The sequence below is a fragment of the Alosa pseudoharengus genome, unplaced genomic scaffold, assembly GCF_046254945.1.
Source record: "Alosa pseudoharengus isolate Yale_2024_CS ecotype anadromous, Long Island Sound unplaced genomic scaffold, YU_APseudo_1.1 YU_APseudo_1.1_scf_2, whole genome shotgun sequence".
Classification (NCBI taxonomy): domain Eukaryota; kingdom Metazoa; phylum Chordata; class Actinopteri; order Clupeiformes; family Clupeidae; genus Alosa; species Alosa pseudoharengus.
Genome location: NW_027468663.1, coordinates 45968165 through 45994369, shown reverse-complemented (window position 1 = coordinate 45994369; position 26205 = coordinate 45968165). Strand labels below are relative to the sequence as shown.

The following is a 26205-nucleotide window of genomic DNA, read 5'->3' as shown; positions in this document are numbered from 1 at the left end:
TGAATGGGATTTCCCAAAGTTGTAGCAGTAAGATAACATATAATTACCGCTGTCAATGGCAACGGGTTTTGTGCTTCTGATACGTCTTTCATATCACTATGCAAGGACTGGAACTTCATTCAAACGTGAAAGCAGACGGTTGATCAGTGTTCTAAAGAATGTTTGATTCAAGTTCAGCAGCGTGTGTTGTTGCGAACTATTTGTTTCTCAGCAAATGCCACGATGAACGGTAACAAATAGGCTAGGTTATGTTATGTAAAGTGATATCGTGGGGAGTTTATTATTTGGTTTTGGCAAGTAGCCGTATAATAAGCGGGATAATGTATAGAACGCCGGTCATTACTGTGAAAATAAGTCCCTTCAGGGCGGAACAAGACCCCTCCGCTGCGCGTTGGGGTCCGGTTCGCCCTGTCGGGACTTATTTTCCCAGTAATGACCGGCGTTCTATATATTATCCCTTACATATTTTGGTTTCATGCTTATGAAAAAGATAATCTATCCACATAGGTTTCAGTGTAGGTTAGCATCTCATGATTCTTGCCAGCAGCCCTACTGTATCTGTAGCCTACTTAACCACTAGATCCACTTCTGTTAGCTTTCTGTTTTAGTGTTTTTATTCAGGTGAGGTGAATTGCGTTTCTTAATTAGTTTAGGCCTCCGTTCCATAAATAGAACGCACTCCGCGATTTTGATCTAACATTTAGGTGCTCTTGTTTTGAGAAGTCTAATTGTATCTGCAAGTCACATGATGCTGTGTTAGTCGAGGGGTATTTGGGCTAGGATATTTGTCTGGTCAGCTTCATTTTCACTTAATAAATTAAATAAACCTGAAGAAAAAAACACCAAAGACATGACCGAGCTGTCCTTAGTGGTAAATACGCGCGTATGTCTGGGATGGTGTTTTTCCCATCTGATACTATTCAGCTACCTCAAGTCTGCCAGTATTGCTTTAGGGGCATTAGTAATAATTTATTGTATTCATTAGAACAACATAACAAGTAACATAGTCAAAATATATTTCTTTTCATAGCTGAAACATGGTAATATGGATTTTGTGTAAACAAAAAGCAATTTGAACTGAAACTGTTAAGACTACAAAAATCTTGGCGTTCTCACTGAAGGTTTTGAGACTGGATTAAAACCAGACAGTCAAAACACCACACAGAGGATAAGAGATTTAGCTTAAAGCTCTCATACTTCTCTTCAGACAAAACAAACCTGGGTCTGCCTGTGTGTGTTACGGCTCATAATCATCCGTTTCAGTCATAACCTATATACTGATAAGCATGTGGACAAAGTCTGTTCTTAGTAGACATGAATTCTTAGGAAGTACTCTGGAAAATGTTTTTAGCAAGGTATAGTACATTACACTACATATAGTTCTGTGTGTAATTTTATCAAATGTAGATGTCTTATTTAAATGATTTGTTTTATGAATGTAATTGTTTTAATGTCTAATGTATAGTTTTATTATATCTTTTTTGCCATAAATGCTGATATGGTATTTGACTACTGCTGCTACTACTTAGCAGACACAACAAATGGAGTATACCCTGTCTTGACTCAAGGTCTAGGTGTTGGAGAATGAATCAGGCAGTCATGTTCCAGTCAAGGCCATTACTTTCCCCTTGCTTTCTTTTTTTAACCATTTAACTGTTTTTCCAACAGGTGCCGGCTACCTTGATACTGTTGCCCTGACGACGGCCCGCCGAGGCCCTGGCACCCCTGCCCGCTGGGTAGAGAAGTGCACCTGCCCCCAGGGCTACGTGGGGCAGCACTGCGAGCAATGCACTCTGGGATACCGGAGGGCCAACCCTGAGCTGGGCCTTTTCAGCCCTTGCGAACGCTGCAATTGCAATGGCCACAGTGATAGCTGTGACCCAGTGACTGGTCAGTCCCGTTACATGATCGTTTTCTGTTTGTCCATTGCATCTTTTGTCAGTTAGGTTTTGCTGCTTGACGTGGCCATTGTTTAATACTACATCAGTAACTTGTTTTTTGTAACTTTTATTGTTGTGTGGCTGTATGACTAATGTCACACAGAGAAGGACAAAATGGTATGATAAGGTGCATATGTCTTAGAGATGAATCAAGCCTCTACCCAGTATCGATGTGAGACTGCCCCCTTGTGGTTAGTGGTGGAAATAACATGTGCCTGTTTGCAGGAATGTGTGAGTGCCAGCACAACACAGCTGGATTGAGCTGCGAGAGATGCAAGGACGGTTTCTATGGCGACTCCACCGTGGGCACCTCCTCTGACTGCAAGCCCTGCCCGTGCCCAGGAGGCGCCACCTGTGCCGTCGTGCCCAAGACCAGAGAGGTGGTGTGCACCAACTGCCCTGTTGGCACCACCGGTAAGCACATTTTCTGTAGAACATAGCACTTCACTTGACGCTGTTATTTATTTGGTGTTGTACTGTAGCTATTTGAGTTGCTGTCTCCACGTGTTGCTGACTCCATTGCCAGCAGTAGTTGTACGATAAATGTCTTTAGCAATTGGTTTTGTCGTCATCCCTCCCCCTCTGTCGCCCTCCCTGCCCAGGCAAGCGCTGCGAGCTGTGTGACGACGGCTTTTTCGGGGACCCCCTGGGCCAGGACGGGCCTGTGAGGGCATGCCGCGCCTGTACCTGCAGCGAAAACATCGACCCCAACGCCGTGGGCAACTGTAACCGGGAGACTGGCGAGTGCCTCAAGTGCATCTACAACACCGACGGGTTCTTCTGTGACCGCTGCAAAGAGGGTTTCTTTGGCAACGCTCTGGCCAGCAACCCTGCCGAGAAGTGCAGAGGTGAGTACTCAAGAACCATCTTCATCCAGATGATATATTGCAACCTCTGTCCTGACCTGCATCATATCATCAGTGCAGAGTCAAATAGGGTAATGTGAACATGGAATGGAAAACAAGGGGGTGGGGATCTGTAATGTAATTGAAGACATTAATGTCAGAGGAAGGTATTGACACTAGGGGTGTAAAGATTAACCGATACGTATCGGTATCCGTTTTTAACGTGTAAGATACGGCTACATCGATATGTGAAGCCCCGTATCGGAATAAAACTGAAATGAACCGGTGGTTATATCGATTTACCTGTTAGAAATCGGTTCATAACCCTTTCTGCTCGCTCAGACTCTGATTTACGTTGCAAGCAGCGCGTTCATCCCACTTCCTGTTTTGAAACTACACGTGGCACGGATTTGTGCGTAATGAAGTTCGTTTTGGGCTATACTAATTGCCCAAAGTAGACAAAGGACTTCATTACCCAAACATCTACTGCAACTTAAGCACGTGACAACTCGCACTCTGTCGTTGTTTGACAGATTTTACTCTTTTGTTTGTCAAAATCCAGCGCGAAATTAAACACTTACTATAGCATTCCTAAACGGCAACGATAGTCTGTAGAGTAGCCTTACGTTTGATGAAGGGATTTCCTTAATGTTAAAGAATAATTTGGCCCTTGCTGCTAAAACGATGTACAAATTATTATTATTTTGGTCATATTCACTCAGACTTGGAACAAAATAGGCCCAGTTCATTGATATGTAGGCCTATGTTGTTCTAGCTATGAGAAAAGGCCAAGATTGTCTTAAGCACCGTTTTATTTTATTTCGGTATTGTCTTACCTCAACAATAGGCTACAGCTCCTTGAAAACAATCAGATATAACTCTATAAAATCTATAAAGTCTATAAAAATGTATTTTTATGTTGTATCTGGCTGCTTTGTTTGGCTGAAATGTAGACTATTCTTTTTTCATTTCAATACAATATATGATACAAACCTCAGTTTAGATAATCATATTCACACATTTGTTTTTGCCTAATTGACATGACCATGATAATTTATAATATAAAATTAATTTGCACCTTAAGCAAATGATAAAAAATCTTTCAGAATGCTTTCCATTCTTCAACTGCATCGAACTGCATCGAATCGCATCGAATCGTACTGAATCGTTTTTTATGAACATGTATCTTTTCTTGTATCGAATCGTGCCCATGTATCTAGATGTGAATCGTATCGTCTTTTACATGAGAGATTCACACCCCTAATTGACACATGTGAAATGTAGATCTTATTTATTTATGTAGAATCTTATTTAAAGGATGTTTTATCTATATAATTGTATGGTTGTTTTGATCTCAATCCTTATATATATTTGCCATAATATGGCCATAGATGCTGATATGGCATAAATGAAAATGACCGTATGACTGCTGTTGACACACGTTGTTCTTCTTGCTCCTAGCCTGCGCCTGCTCCCCCTACGGTACTGTGGATCAGCAGACCTCCTGTCTGCAGGTCACAGGCCAGTGCCAGTGTCTCCCCCACGTGACCAACCGTGATTGCAGCGCCTGTGATCCCGGATTCTACAACCTGCAGAGTGGCAAGGGTTGCGACAGGTACCCCACCTTTACCACCCAACACCCCACAAAAAATCAACAGTGACCTTGTGGTTTAGCCTTGGGGCATTTGTTCACATTGCATCTCCAGTCTACTCTGGTAGAATTTTAGTTTGTAAAACCAGTGGCAGTGGATAATGTTGTACAACTTTTGAAAGTCTTATCACTTTAATGAACTTAATAGCATTTAGTTTGGTGTTTTGAAGTATTGAGTATTATTTAGTATTGAGTATTGATGTGTGTTTTCTGATCTTGCTCCATTCAGATGCAATTGCAGCCCGATTGGCTCGACCAGCGGTCAGTGTGACATCCTTAACGGCCAGTGTGAGTGCCAGCCAGGAGTCACAGGTCAACAGTGTGACCGCTGTGAGGTCAACTTCTTTGGATTTGGCTCGTCTGGCTGCAAACGTAAGAGTTCTGACCCTCTCCTCCTCCCCACCCCTCTTGGGGAGATTCATGTTTGCCTCTGGAGTCGTTTATGTTTTTCCTCTCTTCTGCCTTCCTCTGTCCTGCCTTCACACCTGACTTTTTGAACTCTCTCTCGCAGCCTGCGACTGTGACCCAGAGGGTTCCCAAACGGCGCAGTGCAAGGAAGACGGCCGCTGTGAGTGCCGCCCCGGCTTCGTGGGAGCTCGCTGCGACATGTGCGAGGAGAACTACTTCTACAACCGCTCCACCCCTGGCTGCCAGCAGTGCCCCAACTGCTACGGCCTGGTCAGGGACAAGGTGAACACCCCCTCTCGCCAAACGCGGCCTTCAGAATGATTAAATGCAAGGCTAAAGGACAGCTAGTTCTGTGCCTAACAGCCGCTGTGATTTCCCACCCACAGGTGAACCAGCAGAGGCAGAAGCTGCACGACCTGCAGACTCTGATTGACAACCTTGGCACGAGTACGGAGACGGTCAGTGACAAGGCGTTTGAGGCGCGGCTCAAAGAAGCAGAGAAGGCCATCATGGACCTGTTGGAGGAGGCCCAGAGCAGCAAAGGTAGAATCACTGGCACATTTCATACACTGCATGCATGGATGGCTGAATATGTGAAAGGATGCATGTCATGTGTATTGGTTTACACATCTGTATGTAGTTACTCATTTTCTGAGTTAGTCCTGAGACATTTGGTTTAATTCTCACATGAAAACTAACATGCTATCTCTAAGCCATCCTATAGATGGCGACAGATTTGCAGTTTTTCAACTCACAATCCACACCAACCATCTTCACTTACACCTACATTCATTTATCATCTGTATTTGCAGTACCCAGTTGCAACACTTGAAAAAGCACCTTTTAAGCTTATGCCATCCTGTTTGCTCATGACTCATTCTTGTGGTACCTCATTCAGATGTGGACGAAGGCCTGTTGGACCGTCTCAACAACATCAACAACACCCTGTCTACCCAGTGGAACCGGCTGCAGAACATCCGCAACACGGTGGACAACACAGGCACGCAGGCGGAGCAGGCCCAGAAGCGCGTCCAGGATGCCGAGAGCCTGATCGACAGAGCTCGCCAGGAGCTGGACAAGGCCAAGGATGCCATCAGTAAAGTGGTGTGTGTGATAAACAGACTTATTTATGCTCCTATATGCTCCTTATAGATCAAATAGAGCATGGTGCTAACAACAACATTATGTGTTTGAAGCGTACATGTGCAGGAAGCATACTAAAATAAGGAATTATTTGTGTCTATTGTTGTGTAAGTGAATGTTTGAATGAAATAAGGGTGAGTTTGACTACAATAGTGGTACATCCATAGTCTTGAACAGTGGGGAGCTGCAAAAGTGATTCATGACCATCTCAAACACAAATGTGATGTGATTTTTTGGTTTGTTCTAGGACATCAAACCACTCACAACCGCTGGAGGTCCAAACAACATGACCCTTCTGGCAGAGGAGGCCCGCAACCTGGCTGACAAGTAAATGCAGCCTGCTAAGCACACTGACCATAACCACCCCACCACCACCACCACCACTGACCCTAACTCACAACTGACCCTTATCTCTCATAATTCGCACTATGGTTGAAAAGATAACTAACGTCATTGTGTTGTTTTCTGCACAGACATAAAATGGATGCAGATCAGATCGAGAAGATTGCCAAAGACGCAAACGACACATCTACCAAGGCATACAATCTGCTGAAAAAGACCCTGGATGGCGAGGGAAAGACCAGCAATGACATAGATGAGCTGAACAGGAAGTACGTTGCTCAAAGACAGCCAGACAGAAACATTCATGTGAAGTCCACCTGTATTAGTTGTCACCAAAAACAAATCATTTTTTGTTTTGTGTCTGCACAGATACACTGAGGCCAAGGACCTGGCAAAGAACCTGGAAAAGCAGTCTAACAAGGTGTTGGCTGAGGCAGAGGAGGCAGGAGACAAAGCCAACAAGATTCTGGCCAACGTCACAAGCTTACCACCCTTCGACACCAAATCACTGGAGGTGAGTCAACAGACATCGGTAACGCATTCGAAGCCACAAGTGCTGATGACATTGTCAACTCATTTGCTGATGCCACCTTAAAGTCGTCAGAAGTCCAGGCATTTGAAACAGTATTTACTCTTATTATACAGTGTTTTCACCCCTGTGTGGTACTGATGATTGTGCTGTCTCTGTTCAGGATGAAGCCAGCAAGATCAAGAAGGAGGCGTCAGACCTGGACAAGCTCATCGACAAGACGGAGAAGGAGTACAACGACCTAAGGGAAGACCTCCGGGGCAAAGAGTCAGAGGTTCGCAAACTGCTGGACAAGGGCAAGACCGAGCAGCAGGTGAGTGCCTCAAATGCCCAATTATAAATGTACAGTATTTATACAATTATATTGTATGTTTGTATGGCACATGATGCACAGTGCAATGCATTGATACAATGTAACACCACGCTACACAAAAAAAGATCACACCATTTCCATGAAACATATTCTCATTTAAAGCAGATGTCCTCGAAAAGTTAAAAAATGCATCAAATTACTGAACTGATTTCTTCTTCACTGAGCCCTGCATTTGTCAATAAATTAGCAAATATTGGTGATTGTGTTTTCCACAACACGGTAGCCTTATGAAGTACATGCTGCAGCTCCATATGAGTGTCCTTGATGTTTACAACTATACCAACCCAAGGCATCATAAACAGACGTTCAGTTACCACATCAGTTAAACAGCCGACGAATCAGAGCTGGGTTGGATTCCTATTCTCTGTCTGACTCCCTGCTCTGTGGCGTTTGCTTCTCTGACAGACGGCGGACCAGTTGCTTGCCCGTGCAGATGCTGCCAAGGCCCTGGCTGAGGAGGCTGCCAAGAAAGGCAGGTCCACGTACCAGGAGGCTCAGGACATCCTCACCAACCTCAGAGGTGAGCTTGCTGTGTAGGATGCAAAAAAGATATAACACACTGCACGGATGTAATATTACCATTACTATAATTTATTGTTAGAAGTACCAGGTAATCAGTGGTGCTCGCTTTCTTTTACCGGCATAGAGGTTATGATTGTTGTCGGGTTTACAGATGTTCAGTGTGCTGTTATGTATTTCTGTTACACTGTCGCCATCAGTTCAATTGTGCTGTAACAAGGGCTTCAGCTATACACTCACAATGGATCTCTCTCTCTCATGACCGTAGATTTCGATAAGAGGGTGAACGACAACAAGACGGCAGCAGAAGAGGCCATGAAGCGTATCCCAGAAATCAATGCAACTATCATTGCAGCCAATGAGAAGACCAAGCAGGCTGAATCGGCACTTGGCAATGCAGCAGCCGACGCCAAGGACGCCAAGGCTAAAGCCGAGGAAGCGGAGAAGATCGCTAGTGCCGTGCAGAAGGTGGGTATCTGCCACAATAGAGAGAATGGAGCATGATTACTCCACTCCACAGAGTGCACTGACAAACTGATCAGAGATATTACAGAGAATTACACTGTGATGGCAGTAAAGGACACAGACTCTGTCAAAAAGTAAGAGGCCTTACAGAGTTTTGATCTAAATCTTCAGAACAGACAGGCAGACCAACAGAAACAGTTGGAAAAAATAAAACACCTTGGTCTTGGTGATCTATCTGATGAGGTGGCCCCAGTAGAGGCTGCATAAAACAGTCTTGTCCATGTGTCGCAAACGGTCACCTCAGCGGCCGCAAAGTCTGGTCTCTGGGGTACCACTCCTCAACCGTGGTGACGGCATTCCATCACAGAATGGCTATGGGGAACAATAGGTGTGTAAATGTTTTGAGTAACAAAGTCACCAAAAAGCACAGGAAGTCATGCAGAATCCCTCTTTCACAGGGCTCAGCAAAGACGAAGGCAGAGGCAGAAAAGGCCTTTGAGGACACCAAGAAACTGGATGGAGAGGTGGACAGCATGCTGGAACAGCTGTCGGCTGCTGAGAACGAGCTGAAGAAGAAGAAGGCCGAGGCTGACCAGGACATGATGATGGCTGGCATGGTGAGAGAAGCGTCTATAAGCGCAAGGCAGCTATCTATTTCACATACAAAATGATTAAGTATTAAGTCAATGTTTTCGTTTTCACAGGCATCAGACAATGCTAAAGATGCTGAGGACAATGCCCGGAAAGCCAAGAGTGCAGTCAGGATGGTTCTCAACACAATCAATGAATTACTGAAGCAGCTAGGTAAGCTTGGTGGGATCATGTAAAAACAAAAAGAATGGTCATAAAGTGTGTGTGTGTGTGTGTGTGTGCCTTTCTGTATAGCTAAGGTACTAGTTCCCTGCTTTTAGATTGTTCTGTTGGACTAATAGTGATCAATATTGCATGTTCTTTAGGCAACATTGACAAAGTGGACCTGAGCAAGCTGGAGCAGATTGACGGCTCCCTGAAGCAGGCCAAGGAGAAGATGAACAGCAGCGAGCTGGACAAGAAGCTGAAGGAGCTGGACAGCGTGGCCAAGGACCAGGAGATGATGATCAGTGACTACGACCGGCAGATCCGTGAGATCCACGCAGACATCGCCAACCTCAACGACATCAAGAACACGCTACCTGACGGCTGCTTCAACACCCCGTCGATTGAGAAGCCTTAACTTCTTCTCCCGGCCTCCTCCTTCTCTCCTCCTCCTCCTCCTTTCTCCATGCCCCTCTGTTCTTGTTTTTACCACTCCTTCCACCACCTGTCTTGGGCAAAAAAAAATCGCCACGTTTTACCAAAATAGGTTTTATTTTGTCTTTGTGTTTTTTTTTTGTTGTTGTTGGTTTTTTTGGTTATGTGTTTTACTTGTCTAATTTTTTTTTTTTTTTTTAAGAGAGAAGCCAGCATTTCAGACTGATGATGATTTTCACGGTCGAAAGAGGAGACCAGCAGCTTTTCTCTGTAAAAATTCTGCCATTTTAAGTACAGAAGACGTGAAAGCGACTAAAACTAAATGGTCAGCACCGCCCGTGCCACCCCATACCCCCTGGCAGGCTGGCGCTGAGGGGGAGGGGTTGAGAGGGAGGGTAGGGTAGGGCCCCTCGGAGCTGAACAGACACCCACATGACTGCACCACTTCCAGACTCTTCCACACTCCACCCACAGTTCGCTACCCCTCACCCCCAACGACCCCTCCATCTCCGAAGGAATGTCCCGTCGTTTAGCCCATCACTCCAGGCAGAAGGACATGCTGGGTTTGGTTGGGATTTTTTTTTTGGGGGGGGGGGGGGAGGAAGTCAGTGTTTTTTGTTTTTGTTTTCTTTTTCTTTTGTATTTTATTTCAAAGACCTGCAGTACCGTATGTGCCATGCCATTGTCTGTGTTACCCCTGCCTCATTTCAGAACTAGCAGTGAAGGAATCGTCTTTTGCTTTTCTGCTGTCAGATATGCCTCCGGCCTGTCCCCCGGGAGACCGGCCAGGTGTGTGATGACTGTGGAGAACGTACATCTGGCTTACACCTGGCTCATTGAACAACAGTATTCCACCTGTCCTTTCCTCACCGCCCGCTCCCACACTCCGGAGAGCCTTGTTATTGGGCGGCTACTCCTGCTCTCCTGCTTTTCACGCATGTTTGTATTTGTCGACGATCCACTACGGTTTGAAATTGTCATGTAATTACTTGTTTTTAACACTACAAAAGCATATTTTATTTGTGTTCTTTTTTTGCCGAAGCTGCTGCTTAATACAGGTGTACTGCAAATCACACATTAACAAAAGGCAAAATCCCACACTATGCAACTTTGTACATTTGCGTAGCAAGACTTTATCTGATACACTGGTGCTAATTATTATTTCAAATGTTATATTTTTGTGTGAATGTTTTTTTTATTATGATATAGAGTGAGGACTTGTTATTTGTGTAAATAAGTGCGTAAATGATTCAGGACTGGCTGATTTTACAACCCAAGACCCAACCAGCCACCTCGTATAGATTCACAAAGAAAAATCAGCGGAAACCTCCACGTAATATATAAATATCTAATAAGGTCTGTGGTATAATATGCTTGCTTGTATACATGGCTCAGTGTTGTTGCCTCATAGCTCTGCCATTTTATTTTATTTTTGTGTTTAAAGAAATTTCAGTGGGTGGTTAATAATTATTGAAAAGAGTCTTTGGTAAGCAGAACCTCTTCTATAAACATTGACTGACAAACCCAGCCTCACCTTTGAGTTAGCGTGGCCTTTCCCTACATCCACTGTATGCCTAACATTTCATTTTACTGAATTATATGCTTGAATTAAGACAAATAAGCTTGGTCATGTTGCTAGTTAACCATTTTTATTAGTGTTTTGTGCCTTAATCTTCGGACGTATACTTCACTGAGTCCTAACGTTTTGTGTTCTTGACAAAGGCATCAAATCTAAATTGTACACGTTAAAAACTACATTTTCACTGATGTCCTCAGATTTCAATCTAAAAGCAGGGAACTTCCTGAGAGGTCCATACCAACACCTTACATCTATGTATTTTTTCATCACAAAAGGATTTAGTATTTCAATCTATTTAGTGAACAAAATAGCTCAAAATAGCCTCCATCAGCTCCCTTTTTGACAAGCATTTGCTTAAGTTACAAACCTCTCATGTTAAATAGTGATTTTTTTTTTTTGTTGAAGTTAGCAAAAGACAAGCTCTTTAGTACCACTTTGACTTACCTTGTCTTGATAAGGTCTCCCAGCCACTGGTGAAAAGATTTGCAACACATACAATTTTTATGTATAAAACAGTATTTCTAATTTATAATGTACCAAGTATTTGTAATCTGTTGTTGTTAAGTATGTGTGTGTAATGCAGTCTTTTTATGGTCCTTACCTATGGAGGATACTACTGTATTTATCAGCATCTGTGTATGTCAAGGTAGTCTTTTTACACAAACCCAAAAGGACCCGAAAACACCCTGCTTGTTACCCCCATTTGCCTGTAAATCAAATCGTAACATTTGAATAATAAACAATTGTTATTACCGGATTTTGGAATCATGTGATTTATACTGGTGTTTTTTTTTTTTATTGATTTTTATTTTGATATGAAATGAGTGCAACCACTTGAGATCACTTTTCAGAGCACTTGTGCAGCAAGTGTGGTTGAATAGTTCCACCCCTGCATTCAATTTAGTCTGAAAGCATTCATAGTAATCATGTGTTTAACTTTTTAAAGGCGTCACATGACCGCTCATTCTGTGGGTTGTGGAAATGCATGAAGAGATGAATCCTCTTTGCCCTGTCCTTGGTCATATGTGTTCTTCCCCAAGTCATTTACATGTCATAAATGCAGCGCATTCTCTCAGATCATGTGCTCATCTCAAAATATGGATAAAGATGTCCTTGTTTAAAACCCAAGAGGTCACCGCACACTGGACTCGTCACATAAGTCATAAGCCAGGCTGTCCAATGCCTCAGACTAAAATTAGACTAACCACCCATTTGGACTTTTTGATTATTAATGTAAGGCATTTTCTCTGCTGCAGAAAACTACTTTAAACCCATTCAGATGCATAAGAGATGTGGACGATTTTGTCAGACGATCTGATTAGTCTTGCTTTCCTTTATGTTTAGGGACATGTTAGAAATGGGTGAAGACTGGACTGGAAACTCTAAAGGGCCTCAAAAAGCACACTAAGACTTTTATGTTGTGTCCTGCTCAGGTTCCATCGTGCTCAAGGAAACAGGAGAGTGCTTATAATTTATTTAGCCTACGTTTGTCTAGAAGTGTGCCCATTAATTTACTGCTCACTGCAGCATTTGTTGTAAAACTGGCACTCCTTCCTCTGAAATGTGCTCACATGGATAAAAGTATCTACTTACAGAGCAGACATGGTTTGGCACACCACTAGGGGATCAGTGAATATTATAATGCTATTTTCTCTACCTGATTTGGCACTTTTAAGTTCTACCATTCACGTCCTAGACAGTCCTTTAAAAACATTCCACAGTATCTGGAAAATACCGTTACCATTTATTTTGAAATTGTTATTTCAATACTTTAAAAAATCCCCCAAGGCTATAAGGCCCATGTTTGGGTGTGTGTGTATGATCAGTGTGTTGATATAGGGTGTGGCGTTGGCAAGGGGAGCTTCGTGGTAGACAAGGTGTGTCCAGAGCAGGGCATGTGTGTGTGTGTTTTGCTGCGGCTGCTGATGTCTACGTGATTGTTCACAGGGTAGGGTGGGGCTCTGTGTGTGCTCGTGTGTCACAGCGTTCAGGTGCTGAGGAAACGTGATTCAGTTCCTCACTCCTGTAGCGCAGCTTCAGTGAAAGGTGTGTCTGCTCACTTCTGTGAAATCACTGCCCCGCGGCATTACATTTTCCTCCTAGCTGAAATGCATTCAGGGGCCTTTGGGACTGCTTGACTGTCTGGCTGTCTTCTGTCCAATACAGGGTGTGACAGTAAAAAAAATATTGAAAAACCTCAGCTATGCCTGCACTAAAAATGCTGAGAACCACAGCAACACATAGCCTTCAGTAGTTATTCTGAATAAGTTTGTTATCTGTCTGGTTAGGAAATGATTCAGTGATGTGAGAATCAAGGTGTATAAGAACGGATTTGGCCCCAGTTGAGCAAATTGTAATAAAAGTTCCAGGCTCCAAATTAAGCTCCATGTGTATTATGCCAACCTTGCCAGGTCTTCAGAGGGCTCAACATAGCGCCTCTTGATACTATAGCACTACAGTTCCTCATATCTTTGTACAGTTTGCTTTCCTATCATGTCCTGCTTAAACTTGAATGTTTTCTCAAGGTGTTCACATTTGTTCCAAAGTAAGTCCTGTCCCTGCATTAATTCCATCAAGTATGCCCTGCTGTGAAAAGAGATGTTGACTGATATCCGCTTTTGACATCTCTGGATATTTGTACAGATTACAGGCTAAAAATGATCAGTGAGTTTATCTCAAAACGTTAAATTGAGACATTTTTCTTCTTTGTTGTGTAACTTTAATGAGGCAACTAGCAGGCCTACAATGCATCACTGTCAAATTATAGTCTAATCTAATTCAAATGTACAGCTAACACAGAAAAGATCATTTTATTTTTACCCCATGTAGACCAGGATTAATCTAATTTACTCTGTCAACCAAATGTCCCCGTTATTATTTTTGGGAAAAGTTGTTATGAACCGATAGCGTGACAATAAAACAGTGTTCGTTATTGTGTGTAACAGAGGGTCGTTGACGAGTATGATATGAAACATTTCCTGTTGGGCACGCACATGCTGATTCACGGATGAGTAAAAGCCTCAGCTGGGACTTGGCGCGTGGCGTGTCGGTACATGTCTCGGGAAAGGTGTTATAAGCGCGCATCAGGGACGCACCCAGCAGAATCAGGTGTCCGTTGAATTGGAAGCGGACAAACCATTGAGTTTAGTTTTGAGATTTTTTTGAGTATTCATTTGATTGATATAGTAATATAGTTCTGGAATATGAGGAGTGTTGGGATATTTCTCTGCATGGTATTTATCTCCTTCCCTGTCCATGGAACGTATCGACACGGCAAAAGTGAGTACAAAGTTAATGGAAAAGTCATGTGTGGAGATGTGATGCTGATAAAAAGAACACCTTGGTTTTAGGGTGATACGCATGCTAGTTGACTGGAAACCATTTGTGCACTAAATCTCAAGGATGACAACGCATTTTTGCAGGTGGTTAAGATTATGAAATGGCCTGCATGGATTTGTGTTGTAAGCAAAACAAGTATAATATATATATTTTCCATTGGCATGGAAATAGGCAAGTATATTTTTAGGGACCTTTAATCTCTTTAGAATTATAAGGTTCTATCTGACATTTTTGTCAAAATTAAGTTACTGACATATCTTATTCTGAGACAACTTCATAAGGTGAGGTGAGATGTTTCTTGAAGTTGCATTTTTGGACATGCTTGTTCCACTTATCAATACAACTCTACAGAATTCTAAAACTTTGAAGCTCAATATCTCAGAACTACTTAGAATGCAGATAGAACCTTACAATTCCAAGGGGACGCTTAGTCTTCTGTTATACTTTGAATGTTGTAGATATTATTGTACAGTGTAGGAAAAAAGCAATCTGAGAAAAAAACTATGAATAAGTGTGTGTGTGTGTGTCCAAACTTTTGACTGGTACTGTATCAGTTCTGGGTCAGGCGATTTTGTGTGAAGTCTAAAAAAAAGAAGAAATGAACAGGCCTTCAGTTAGAACAGGCCTTCAGGCCAGATCCATCTTTTCTCATTTTGTTAACCCATCTGTACATTTAGTTTTACAATTATTAGACCTGAGGGTAAGGGAGAGTTTGACTCGTAGGCGTGTTATGGGAGGGCAGGCCCAAGCCCAAGCCCCTGCTTGTAGGATGTTGCTGTCCAGTCACCTTTGTGGGTAAAATGAGCGTGTCTGATCCAAGTACATGGAGGCTATTTGGGTGGTGCAGACTTTGTATCACCTTTTATCATCAAACTGACTCCGTAGTTTTCCTTACCTGTGGGGACCTGTTCAGACCACAGGGACATTGTCATATTGTTACATAACAGGAGAGTAAGGTAAAAAGACATTGAAAGACAGATTCAAAAAGAGTGTTTCTGAGTGAGGACTCAGCTGTGGATGAGATCTTGCTGTGGGAACTAGCCCATCTCTCAGGCATTCAGTGGTAGCTTTGATACTGACAGACTGTGGGCATTCGCTGGTAGACTTGTTAGAAATGGGCATGATTTTGTGTTGCAGTAAGCCTGCATGTGTTTCTCAAGAGATTGCTTAGAAACCACCATGCATGGCTGACAAAGTACTTAGGAAAGTTTATCACAGACATAAATCTCACCAAATTGGTCTAAATGGGTGTGGTGTAAGAAGACTTGTGGCAGATGCAAGTAAATATTATTGTTGAATGTCAAGGGTAGTAAGTTCTTCCCAGGATCCTCTTGTCTCCTTTGAGGTTTTCGGGACTCTTGCCTACAGGGATGTTTTATTCCTAGCCCAGAAAGCGTCTACCAACATCTCACTGGAGGCAGTCGGTATATCATTACACACCAAGTGGTGTTTGAATATTTCCCAACACTGGAGTCTTTGTCTGAGACATCTCATAATCTGATGATGTGCAGGCTATTTCTCTCTGCTGACGAGTAGCATCTTTTCTTATTTCAACCACAGATAGCTGCCAGTGCAATGGGAAGGCGCTGTACTGTGTCATGGATGGCGAGGGGCTGCGCTGTGTGAAGTGCACGGGGAACACCGAGGGGCGGCACTGTGAGAGCTGCAAGGAGGGCTTCTACCACCAGGCGGCAGACAAGAGCTGCATCTCCTGCAACTGCAGCCCTACAGGTGAGGATGCATTGGAATAATGCTGGTGGATCTCTCTTTATTTATTGCATATATATATATGCAATAAATAAGGAGAGATCCTCTCACATATATATCCTCTCACATCTAGCAAATTTAGGAGCCATATGAAATCTTTCCCAATTTCACTCTCCTTAATGTGTTAACATTTAGACTAATGATTCTGTGTGAGCCTTTCTGAAGAGCAGTCCCAGTCCTTTAAAGAATGTGTTTCTCTTCACAGGTTCACTGGGTCCACGGTGTGACAGCGAGGGCCGCTGTAGCTGCAAAGCGGGCTTTACGGGGGAGAAGTGTGACCGCACGCCTCTCAAGTAAGTGTGAGAGCCAAAGGCATGATCTGTTAGTCTGTGCTATAATCTGTATGATGTAATTAAACTTCTTCACTAGTCCTAGTTTTGTAGAATGATTTGGGAGAGTCTGACATAGTTTGGGTCTCTAGATCCCCACTGTTAATAAAGACCTTGCAGTTGTTCTAACTCATTCATTTGTTTTTTGCAGTTTAAAATGTAGGGGACAGACTAACAGTCAGGACTGCTTGCCTTGCTTCTGTAATGGACACTCAAGTGACTGTTCTAAAGCAGCTGGTTATTCTGTCCATAACATCACCTCATCATTTCAAAAAGGTAAAAAAAATGACTGCAGTGATGACTGTGTTAAGGTATCTCTTCATTTAATGAATTATGATTATTCAAAAGACTCCCTGATCCATTTAAGGTATAAAATGACAAATGATTCTAGTATCAATGTGATAAATAGAATTTGTGTGTCCATAGATGATGAGGGATGGCATGTCGCTACTGCCCAGGGTGTAACCCCACCGAGCGTTCATTTCCGCTGGTCACATACTCACGGAGACCTAGAGGCCATCTCCAAGGACATCTTACCCATCTATTTCTATGCCCCATGTAAGTGCTCATTCCACTCGCTTAATGCACAAGAAAGTAAATGAAGACATTTGCAGTTGTCTCTTCTACTTCTACAGGTGTCGGTCCTCCATTGTACATGATTCAAATCCTGTCTTTATGTCCCTTATACAGCCTCATACCTGGGCAATCAGATCCTCAGCTATGGCCAGACCCTGTCTTTCTCCCTCCGCCTGGACAGAGGGACCCGCCGTCCCTCCGTGTCCGATGTGGTGCTGCAGGGGGCGGGACTTCAAGTGTCTGCCTCTCTGGGTGATCTGAGGACGGTGGTGGCCTGTGCCAAAAAAATCTCCTACACTTTCAGGTAGGGAAAATTACGGCAACTCAGCCAATAAAGAATAAAGAACTGTCTACATGCAGTATCAACTGCATCATATCTTTCATATCATATCACTAGTCCCACATAGACAATTAACTTAACTACAGACAGGTGTTAGCAGCAAGCCTCTTCCCACTGAATCTCCAAGCAATAACAGATTATGTAAACAGCCACAGTATCGTGGTTACATTAATTAAACCATTTCTGCTTTGTCTGCATTAACCGCCAAGATGACTAATGGCCGTTTCTCTATGATTACAGACTGGATGAGAAGCCTGGCAGCAAATGGCAGCCTGAACTGTCATCCCTCCAGTTCCAGAAACTCTTGAGCAACTTAACTGCCATCATGATCAGGGGGACGTTTGGGGAAAATGGTGCGTGCTTCTTACTTATGTTAAATAGAAAATGAAACAATTGCCTCTTGAAGTTGTCTCTGAAAGTCTTATTTTCTCCTCTCCCAAAGGACGTGGTTATTTGGACAATGTGAGCCTTGTGTCTGCTCGTAAGGGCACTGGCACCCCCGCAGACTGGGTTGAGAAGTGCAGCTGCCCCACAGGGTATGAAGGGCAATTCTGTGAGCGCTGTGCCCCAGGGTACAAGAGACATTCCTCTGACAGCAGCCCACTCGGCTCTTGTGTGCCCTGTGCCTGCCAGGCAGGAACCTGCGACCCAGAGACTGGTGAGTGGTCAAAAAATGAACTTTCACCCACTGATCAAAAAACACACACAGTGACAGAGAAAAGATACATGCGCTGTACTTCACTTTCTGATCTCCAACCTGTGTTTCCCAACAGGAGAGTGTTACTCATCTGATGACGATTCCCTTGGGCAGTCCTGCCCGACTGGCTCCTACAACAACCCACAGAGGCCCAATACCTGCCTGCCATGCTCTTGTCCTGGTGGCAGCGGGTGCTCGGTGATGCCTGGGACACTGCAAGTGAAGTGTGACCGCTGCCCACTGGGGACCTCAGGTTAGTAACTCCAGAGAGAGGAGGAAGTGACCAGGTCTCAGACAGACTACATGCTGATCTTATGTCATAACATCATGAAACCCAGATAATAATGATCTTTCGCATATAATATAAGTATATAATCTTAAGTGTATTATATTACATTACATTACATTACATTACATTTAGCACACACTTCTTGACCAAAGTGACTTACATATGTCAGCTACAAGGGATCACATTGTCCTCGGAGCAACTTGGGGTTAAGTGCCTTGCTCAAGGGCACAACGGTGGAAGCCGGGAATTGAACCGACAACTTTCAGGCTACTACACGCTAGCCCAGCTCCTTTATCACTACACTACCACCGCCCTATAAATTAACAGGAGATCGCTTGACAGCGGCGGCCACGTCATCAAGCAGGATTCGAACCGGCGATGCTGGCACAATTCTTTATGTGCTTCGCACAGCGACGTCCTCTCCGTAGGGCTACGGAAGCGCTTATATATAGTAAATGTATGATGTCATTCTTCTCTCCCAACCAGGTTCTCGTTGCCATGTCTGTGCTAATGGTTTTTATGGTGATCCCCTTGGCGAGAGAGGCATTGTGAGACCATGCCAGCCCTGCCAGTGTAATGGGCACGTGGACCTCCGCTTGGTGGGGAGCTGTCACAGCACCACGGGGGAGTGTTTGAAGTGCCTGAACAAAACCAGCGGCCCCTCCTGTGAAAACTGCCTGCCAGGCTTCTACCACAGCAACCCCAGAGACGCGTGCAAAGGTGTGAAGTTGGGACATATTGTTAATAAAGTAGCACTTAAAGAAACAGTGCGTTGTTTGAGTTGTGAAAGGGTTTAAAATGTATGCTTCTTAATCCATTGTAATGACATGCAGTAGATAGATAGATAGATAGATAGATACTTTATTGATCCTCAAGGGGAAATTCAAGGGTCAAGTATATCTAAGGGATAACAGCTGACTGTTGTCCCTTTATGTTCTGTGCATGTTGATGCTTTAATTGGTGATAGTTTCATTGTTGACAAAGTTTATGTGAAAAATTTAGATTACCCAGATATCCAAACGAATAGTAGTAAAATGAGTAGTGTGTAGTGCACAATAATGTTGGGGAATTCTGTTTATGTAACATATTCACAAACATCATCATTGTAAGTCCAGAAACATTTTCATTAATTGTCAACGCCATAAGGCGACTCACCACACATCAGAAGCCTGCGCTAAGACTTTGTGTCGTCTTGTCCTCTCCTGTAGCCTGTGCCTGTGATCCCATGGGCTCCTTCGCTCAGGACTGCAGCGATGCTGGCCAGTGTGACTGCAGGCCCGGTTATGAAGGCCTCAGGTGCCGTCAATCCTCATGCCCATCCTGCTTTGACCCGCTCAAGAGCAAGGTAAGGCAGCAACACTTTGACACCGATGTTTATGTTTTATTTCACTTGTAGAAGAGGTACTACCCAGAGACAACCCCAGTGATGCATCCCCAACTTATTTTGTTTTAGCAACATATTTTTGACATAGCTACAGTATATGAAGGTGTAAAAATGAGAGATACAGTGTTTTTGGACCAAGAATGACAGACACTGTATGTCATGTGACCAAAGTGATAACAAGACCCATCCACTCTCAACAAATAAATAAATCACCTAGTGCTGTTCTCATGGTTGTAATCCATTCTAGGGTAGTGACCTTGCTTGGTTGTGTAATAGGGCACAGCCAGAGCCAGATGCAACAGCAATGATGTTTGCTATGCTGGACTCAATTGCCATGGGAGATTAGTTGACCCCATCACAAGCGTCCCAGCCAATTGCCGTTAACGTGACGTTAGTGTGTCACCTAAAATCTGAAAAGCCTCTTGGCATTAAGCCACAGCAACAGTCAAAGTTTTAATCCACTAGTTGGATCAGCCTAATTGCACTCCACAGACCGTTTCCTCACACCTACAGAGGTATGCATCTGGGACTGTGTGATTTCCCCCCGTAATCACTGACGTTAAGCTGTCAGAACGAGCTGTGCCGATCTGTGAACACCCACGCTGTGCGTGTGTTCAGCCTAGCGGAGCAGTGAGGTTCCAGCAGCTGCTTCTGCTGCTAGACTGTGTGCTGTGTCCTCTTGACATTAGGGCAGGGGCTGCGCTAAATATCGCTATGGGGATAGGATTAATCTGGACGCTGGGCCAGGTGTCCCAGCACAGGCCTCGCCTTAATCCCTAATGGACCTCTCTTATACTGCTGCAAAGCCATCACAGTTACCACATTCAACATCATAGTTATAAACTGTGATGTTTGTGTGCCGGCTATCTCTGTGCAGTATAACATCTTTTTTTATATTTAAGTGTAATGTAGCGATGAATGACAACCTTGATATCTCCATCTGTTTTTTGTGGTTAATGGTGTTTTCCCCTGTTTCACAGATAGATAACTATGCTGGTAAGGTCCGTGAGATTGAGGCCCTGTTCAATGAGATTGCAAGCGGCAAGGTGTCTGTGAATGATGCTCAGATGGAGAGAAGCGTCCGTGCATTAGAGGACGTGGTGGCAGACATGCAGAGGAAAGCAGAGAAACTCTCAGGTACAGCACACACACACACACACACACACACACACACACACACACACACACACACACACACACACACACACACACGCTGTTTGTAATCATGCCTGAAATGTCTTTATCTCCATTTTTTAGAGATGGAGAAGAGTCTTGAGGAGAGGCTAAATAAAGTCAGTGGGACCCAGCTGAGAGAGGACAGAGATATTCAGTCTTTGGCTGAAACCATGGACAACATCAAACTACAGGAGCAGCAGTACAAGAGACAAGTTTCTGCCATTCAGCAACTAGTTCAGAGTGCAAAGCTAAAACTACAGCAAGCCAAACAGGAGCTTAGGCAAGCAGTAAGTCACAGCATCATAATGATCTATAATGGCATTTTGCCTTACATTTCACCCTTTTATTGTTTGTAGTTGCTTATAATGTTGTCACAATATTTATCTGCTTTCTGTATATTCCAAAATATGTTTATAAGTGAATAAGTGAGATCATTGTCTCTTCTCCCCTTATTAGGAGTTCCCCTCAGGTGATGCTGCTGTTGGTTCAGACTCTTTGACTGGATTAGTCCAGAAGGCCACTACGCTGGCAGAGAAGTGAGTCAACATAGCTTTACTATACTACACTATACTACACTATACTATACTATACTATACTATACTATACTATACTATACTACACTATACTATACTATACTATACTATACTATACTAAGAAGAAAAAACATATTATCTTTGTTGTTTTCAACAGGCACCAGGGGAGAGCAGATTTCATTGAAAAGACTGCCAACAGTGCCCTGTCTGATGCAGAGAAAGCCTTGAACCTGATGCGAACCGCTATGACAGGAGAGAACAAAGTGAAGGAACAGATTGTCAACCTCAAGGCTCTGTAAGTCTGTCTTTCTTAATTATGGTAATTAAATGTCATAGTGACACAGTGGCTTGTTAGTACACAATTGGAGAGTTTAACTTTTGCTATTATGAATGATATATGCCATCAGATCATTAATACTGTGATTCTTTGATTCTAACTATGCTAAAAACTATCAGCACTCTAAAGCAAAAAGAGATGATTTTTTAACAAATGGGAGAAGTGTACCCTAGGCTAACAGTTTTTTTCCTTTGTAAGATATGAGAAGAAGGGCTCTGAGGTGAAGGCTATGCAGAACGAGGCGTCCGGCCTGATTACTGCGGCGACAGGGGAGAGCGACATTGCAGCCAACACTCTGAAGCAGATCTCCTCTCTGGTGCTCCCACAGCCTCCCACGGTACGCGCCTCTGGTCACACACACTCGCCTGTGTCATGGCTAACACAGATCAGTACATTACAGCACTGAGGATTAGGGAGAATTAAACTCCACAGCAGCATGTACAGCTGGGTTTGTGGCTCCTTAATGCTGTCAAAGTAGTATCTGTTTGGGGGTTCTTTTTGAAGCACTGTTTTGGGTGTTTTAAATCAATGAAGTTCTAAAATTACAAAAGAAATGAAATGATGAAGTTGGGAATGATTCAAGGACATGAGTCAGCAAGTGTATGTGGGGATGAAACAGCATCTCATTAATGGTCCCAGTAACAGACTGAGCAATCTGGGACAGGTCTCCATGGAGTCCTGTGTGTGTGTGTGGGTGTTTGTGTTTGTGTGAGCCAACCTGTTATTTGTTTGTATCTCCTGGTTGATTTCTTGTAGTCTTCTCATTTGGTTCTTCCTCTTTTACAGGAGGACATGGCTACGCTGGTAGGCAGTCTAAACAGCCTGAAGAAGTGGATGGAGGGGAACCTGACCGCATACCAGGAGCTGCAGAAGGATGTTGATGCTGACCAGAGCGAAGCTGAGAGCCTCTTGGCCCAGGCCAAGGCCGCCCAGCAGGTATATAAACTCAACTTCAGCATACTAAAGCAAAAAGTGTTGATTTTGTGATGGTGTTGGTCACTGGCAGGGGTGGGAAACATGGCCTTGTGCGAAAGGCCTACCATATATTTGTTACACCCATTCACTAAACAGGGAGATTCTAAGTAGCACAACTGGCAAGATGACTTAATTAGTGAAATCACCTGTTTTGAGGGGATAGGTAGAAACAACATAGTAGGACATTAATTTCTGAAGCCAGGGTTTCCCCACCTCTGGTTCCATGGGATGTGTGGGATATGTTTTTATTTCTATTGGCCAGACACAAGACAGCAAGTCAAGTGTTGTTTCCACTCTGACACTGTTTCTATGTTCCCCTGCAGAAATATGACAAGTTGCTTGGGAGGGCAGATGCTGCCAAAGCTGTGGCCGACCTGGCTCTGAAAGGCATCAACAACAACATGAGTGGAGTGGAGGACGCCCTGGAGACGCTACGAGGTACGTCATTTATGCTCCCGATCGCTCTCTACATTGTGAGTTATGAAGTCCATGAAACCTAGTCATGTTAAGAGGTATTAACAGAAATCCAGGGTAATAATTTGTATTACAGGGTCCTTGTTATGTTGTAATTACACCTTTAATTACATTGTAATACACTAATTACCATTGTGATTTAGTGCCCTGATTCCCTGTGCAAGTATCTTAACTCTACAACTGTTTACCTTACCCATATATATGTGTGTGTGTATAGGTGCCAGTCTGTCATTTAAGTTTTTATGTTTGTATTTTTAGGCTTTGATGACAAAATCAGTGAGAACAAAGCACTGGCAGAGGACGCCATCTCTAAGCTGCCTGGTATCAATGCCACCATCAGAAACGCAGTTACCACTAATGCCCAGACAATGTCAGTCCTGGACAGTGTGGACACACCGTACAATGGAGCCTTGGGTACCATCAGCACACTGGGGGAAATAGTGACCCGTCTGGAGGTATGGAGAAACAGACTGGAATCTGTGCACATTAACACACTCCAGTTCATATGCAAATATGCAGCTTGTGCCGGGGTCACGCTGAGACAGGAAGTAATGGCCACCAGGCCTCAATGGACTCAGTGTGTAGAGTCAGCCAGGCCAGAGAACAGTGTTTCATATCAGGAATAACTTTTCCATTTGGGGAATGCACTTATTTAAATGGAAACTGACTTCTCTTTCTGCCCATTGCCCATTAAGTCTATTGTCTGAAACAGAGCTGTGGCAAATTTAGAGGAAGGACTTTCCTTGGCTGTTGGTGGGGTGGTTGATGACAAGTCAGAGTCACAGTCAGAGCTAAATGTGTTGATCTGTGGATGTGCGGCTCTCTGCAGGGAATGCCTGATGTGGTCACTCTGTCCACGGAGCTGGAGAGGGACGCTGGTGTCCTCAGAGGGGATGTGGACGGCCTTCAGGACCGGGCGGACGATGTGCTGAACACAATCAAAGAGGAGACAAAAATAGCTGAGACCCAGAAGGACACAGTGGTACAGGTGAGCAGCTCTCTCTCTCTCTCTCTCTCTCTCTCTCTCTCTCTCTCTCTCTCTCTCTTTATTTCCCTCTTTCTCTCTCTCACACATACACACACACACAAGTCAATGCATGTTAAAATAACCACACCAACATTCTCTATTTTCTAAATTCCTTAGGTTGCAGAAGATGCCACAACTGCCTTAGGCAATGCAGAGGGCACCAGAACTGCTGTTGGGGAGACGCTCAAGACGGTCACTGACCTTCTAAATGGTTTTGGTAAGTGCAACTGTGCCTAAAACAGACCTGTGTGTGTACAAATAAGTGTAGGGCTCTACCACTGAAGGTAAACATGGCAAGGGTTTATAGAACATGCAATTAACTGCAATGTCTTAGAAGCTCTTTTTGCAAGTGAAAATGACACTTTCCTGTCGGGCTACACCAAATTACAAAAGGAGTTTGGCAAGTACATGACAAATGTACATTATAGACTGAATGATATGGAGAGAGTCAAGGAGCTCTACATATCAATTTGAAAAGAAATATCTTATCAGATAAAGACTAGAGAATGGAACTATGTAGCTGTGCACGATTAACCTCTCATCCTCTCATCCTCTTTCAGGCTCCACAAGTGGACCTGTGGATCTGAACAAGGTGAATGAGCTCCAGGCAGCCGTCAACACTGCTACCACCCGTGTGGCCGGGGAGCTTCTGCCCCGGCTGAAGGAGCTGGAGGACATTGATGCGCGGCAGAAGACCGCCCTCTCAAACTTGAGCGCAAACATTGGCGCCATCATGGCCGACATCAAGAACCTGGAGGACATCCGTGCCAGGATCCCCAATGGCTGCTTCAACGCGCCGCCCATCGAGAGGCCCTGAGCATCGACAACCCCATTCTCGTTATGGAGAGGCTTTTGGGAATGTCCACCTGCTGCTTCAGCATGTTACAGACGCCTGGAGATCGCAGAATTATGCACTATATTTTCATTTTCTTTCATACACTTGTAATGTTTTTTTTGTTTAACTTCTGTTGCTTCATCGTGAAAGTCTGTGGATGTGTAGTGTGTGTGGATGTGAAGTTTCTGTGTGTGTGTGTGTGTGTGTGTGTGTGTGTGTGTGTGTGTGTATGAGTGTGTGTTAAGTCTGAGCTCCAAATTCAGTGCCATGTCGTAGGAAGGCCGACTGTGAAGTTCTGTGAAATGTGCCTTATCTAAAATGACCATCTTCACCTAAAACCAAATCATTTTTAATCACTGTTGGGACAAACAGAACTCTCATGTTGCCACTGTTGTTGCGAAACCACTCAGTATTTATTTTGCATATCATTAAAGTATGGACTTATGGGAGAAGATGCAATTCTTTCTGTTCTTTTTATTTATGCTTTTGAACATAGCAATTGAGTTTCTTCTTGGTGGTATTTACCCTACTGGTTCTGACACATTTTGAGACATACTACACAGGATAGGTGTTAAATTCCTTGTGCTGTAAGGCAGGGACCCACAGTGGCTGATCAACAACCAAGCCTATTTCACATTACACAGCATGATGCGAAATTCAACATCAAGAATACAAATAAACATTAATAAAACATTAAAAAAGGTGGCTCAGTTATTGTTATGACAGCCTAAGCCCTAAGCCATGTCCACACCATTGAATTGGAGTTTGACACTGGCTAGGTGGTCATGATTGTCCATCATCTTTAGGTCTTTAGGGATAATGATCTCCTTGTGTGAATTTGGTCACTTTGCCCTAATGGAAAGAGTCCTATAATTATAATTGTACTAAATTATTCTTATCACACATTGATAAATAGTTCATCTTGCTGTATCTATGCTGAGACTGGCTAAGAAAACAAAGACTTGCTAAACTGGCTGACAGATTTGGCCAAAGTAGCAAAGAGGAGGAGTCGTCCTCTTTGTCTTGATGGGTAGCATGACAGTGGGGCAATATGGTGGTCTATGAGGTGCTGATGAGCAAAAGCCATGCTCTGAAGATTTGTA

The 26205-nt window shown here is 43.7% G+C and overlaps 2 protein-coding genes across 2 annotated transcripts in view; both read left to right on the top strand.

Moving 5' to 3' along the window:
- Positions 1-11781, top strand: part of lamc1 (laminin, gamma 1) — a 52649-nt gene extending 40868 nt beyond the window's left edge. Inside the window, exons 12-28 of the mRNA XM_076295215.1 lie at positions 1669-1890; positions 2166-2354; positions 2543-2788; positions 4247-4400; positions 4666-4808; positions 4948-5126; positions 5231-5387; positions 5743-5948; positions 6235-6314; positions 6461-6598; positions 6699-6843; positions 7022-7171; positions 7637-7751; positions 8019-8218; positions 8674-8832; positions 8920-9019; positions 9172-11781. Coding sequence (XP_076151330.1) covers positions 1669-1890; positions 2166-2354; positions 2543-2788; positions 4247-4400; positions 4666-4808; positions 4948-5126; positions 5231-5387; positions 5743-5948; positions 6235-6314; positions 6461-6598; positions 6699-6843; positions 7022-7171; positions 7637-7751; positions 8019-8218; positions 8674-8832; positions 8920-9019; positions 9172-9428 — 2840 coding nt within the window. The 3' untranslated portion in view covers positions 9429-11781. The remainder of the gene's footprint in view (positions 1-1668; positions 1891-2165; positions 2355-2542; positions 2789-4246; positions 4401-4665; positions 4809-4947; positions 5127-5230; positions 5388-5742; positions 5949-6234; positions 6315-6460; positions 6599-6698; positions 6844-7021; positions 7172-7636; positions 7752-8018; positions 8219-8673; positions 8833-8919; positions 9020-9171) is intronic.
- A 2363-nt stretch (positions 11782-14144) lies between these two features.
- lamc2 (laminin, gamma 2) lies at positions 14145-25554 on the top strand. Its single transcript, XM_076295216.1, has 22 exons — positions 14145-14303; positions 15924-16094; positions 16336-16423; positions 16611-16735; positions 16886-17017; positions 17150-17339; positions 17616-17728; positions 17818-18033; positions 18149-18325; positions 18848-19081; positions 19570-19706; positions 20726-20882; positions 21003-21208; positions 21378-21457; positions 21612-21749; positions 21990-22128; positions 22578-22727; positions 23090-23204; positions 23499-23695; positions 24070-24228; positions 24385-24484; positions 24828-25554. The coding sequence occupies exons 1-22, from the start codon at positions 14228-14230 to the stop codon at positions 25082-25084; spliced, it is 3357 nt and encodes a 1118-aa protein (XP_076151331.1). The 5' UTR covers positions 14145-14227; the 3' UTR covers positions 25085-25554.
- The last annotated feature ends 651 nt before the right edge of the window (positions 25555-26205 follow it).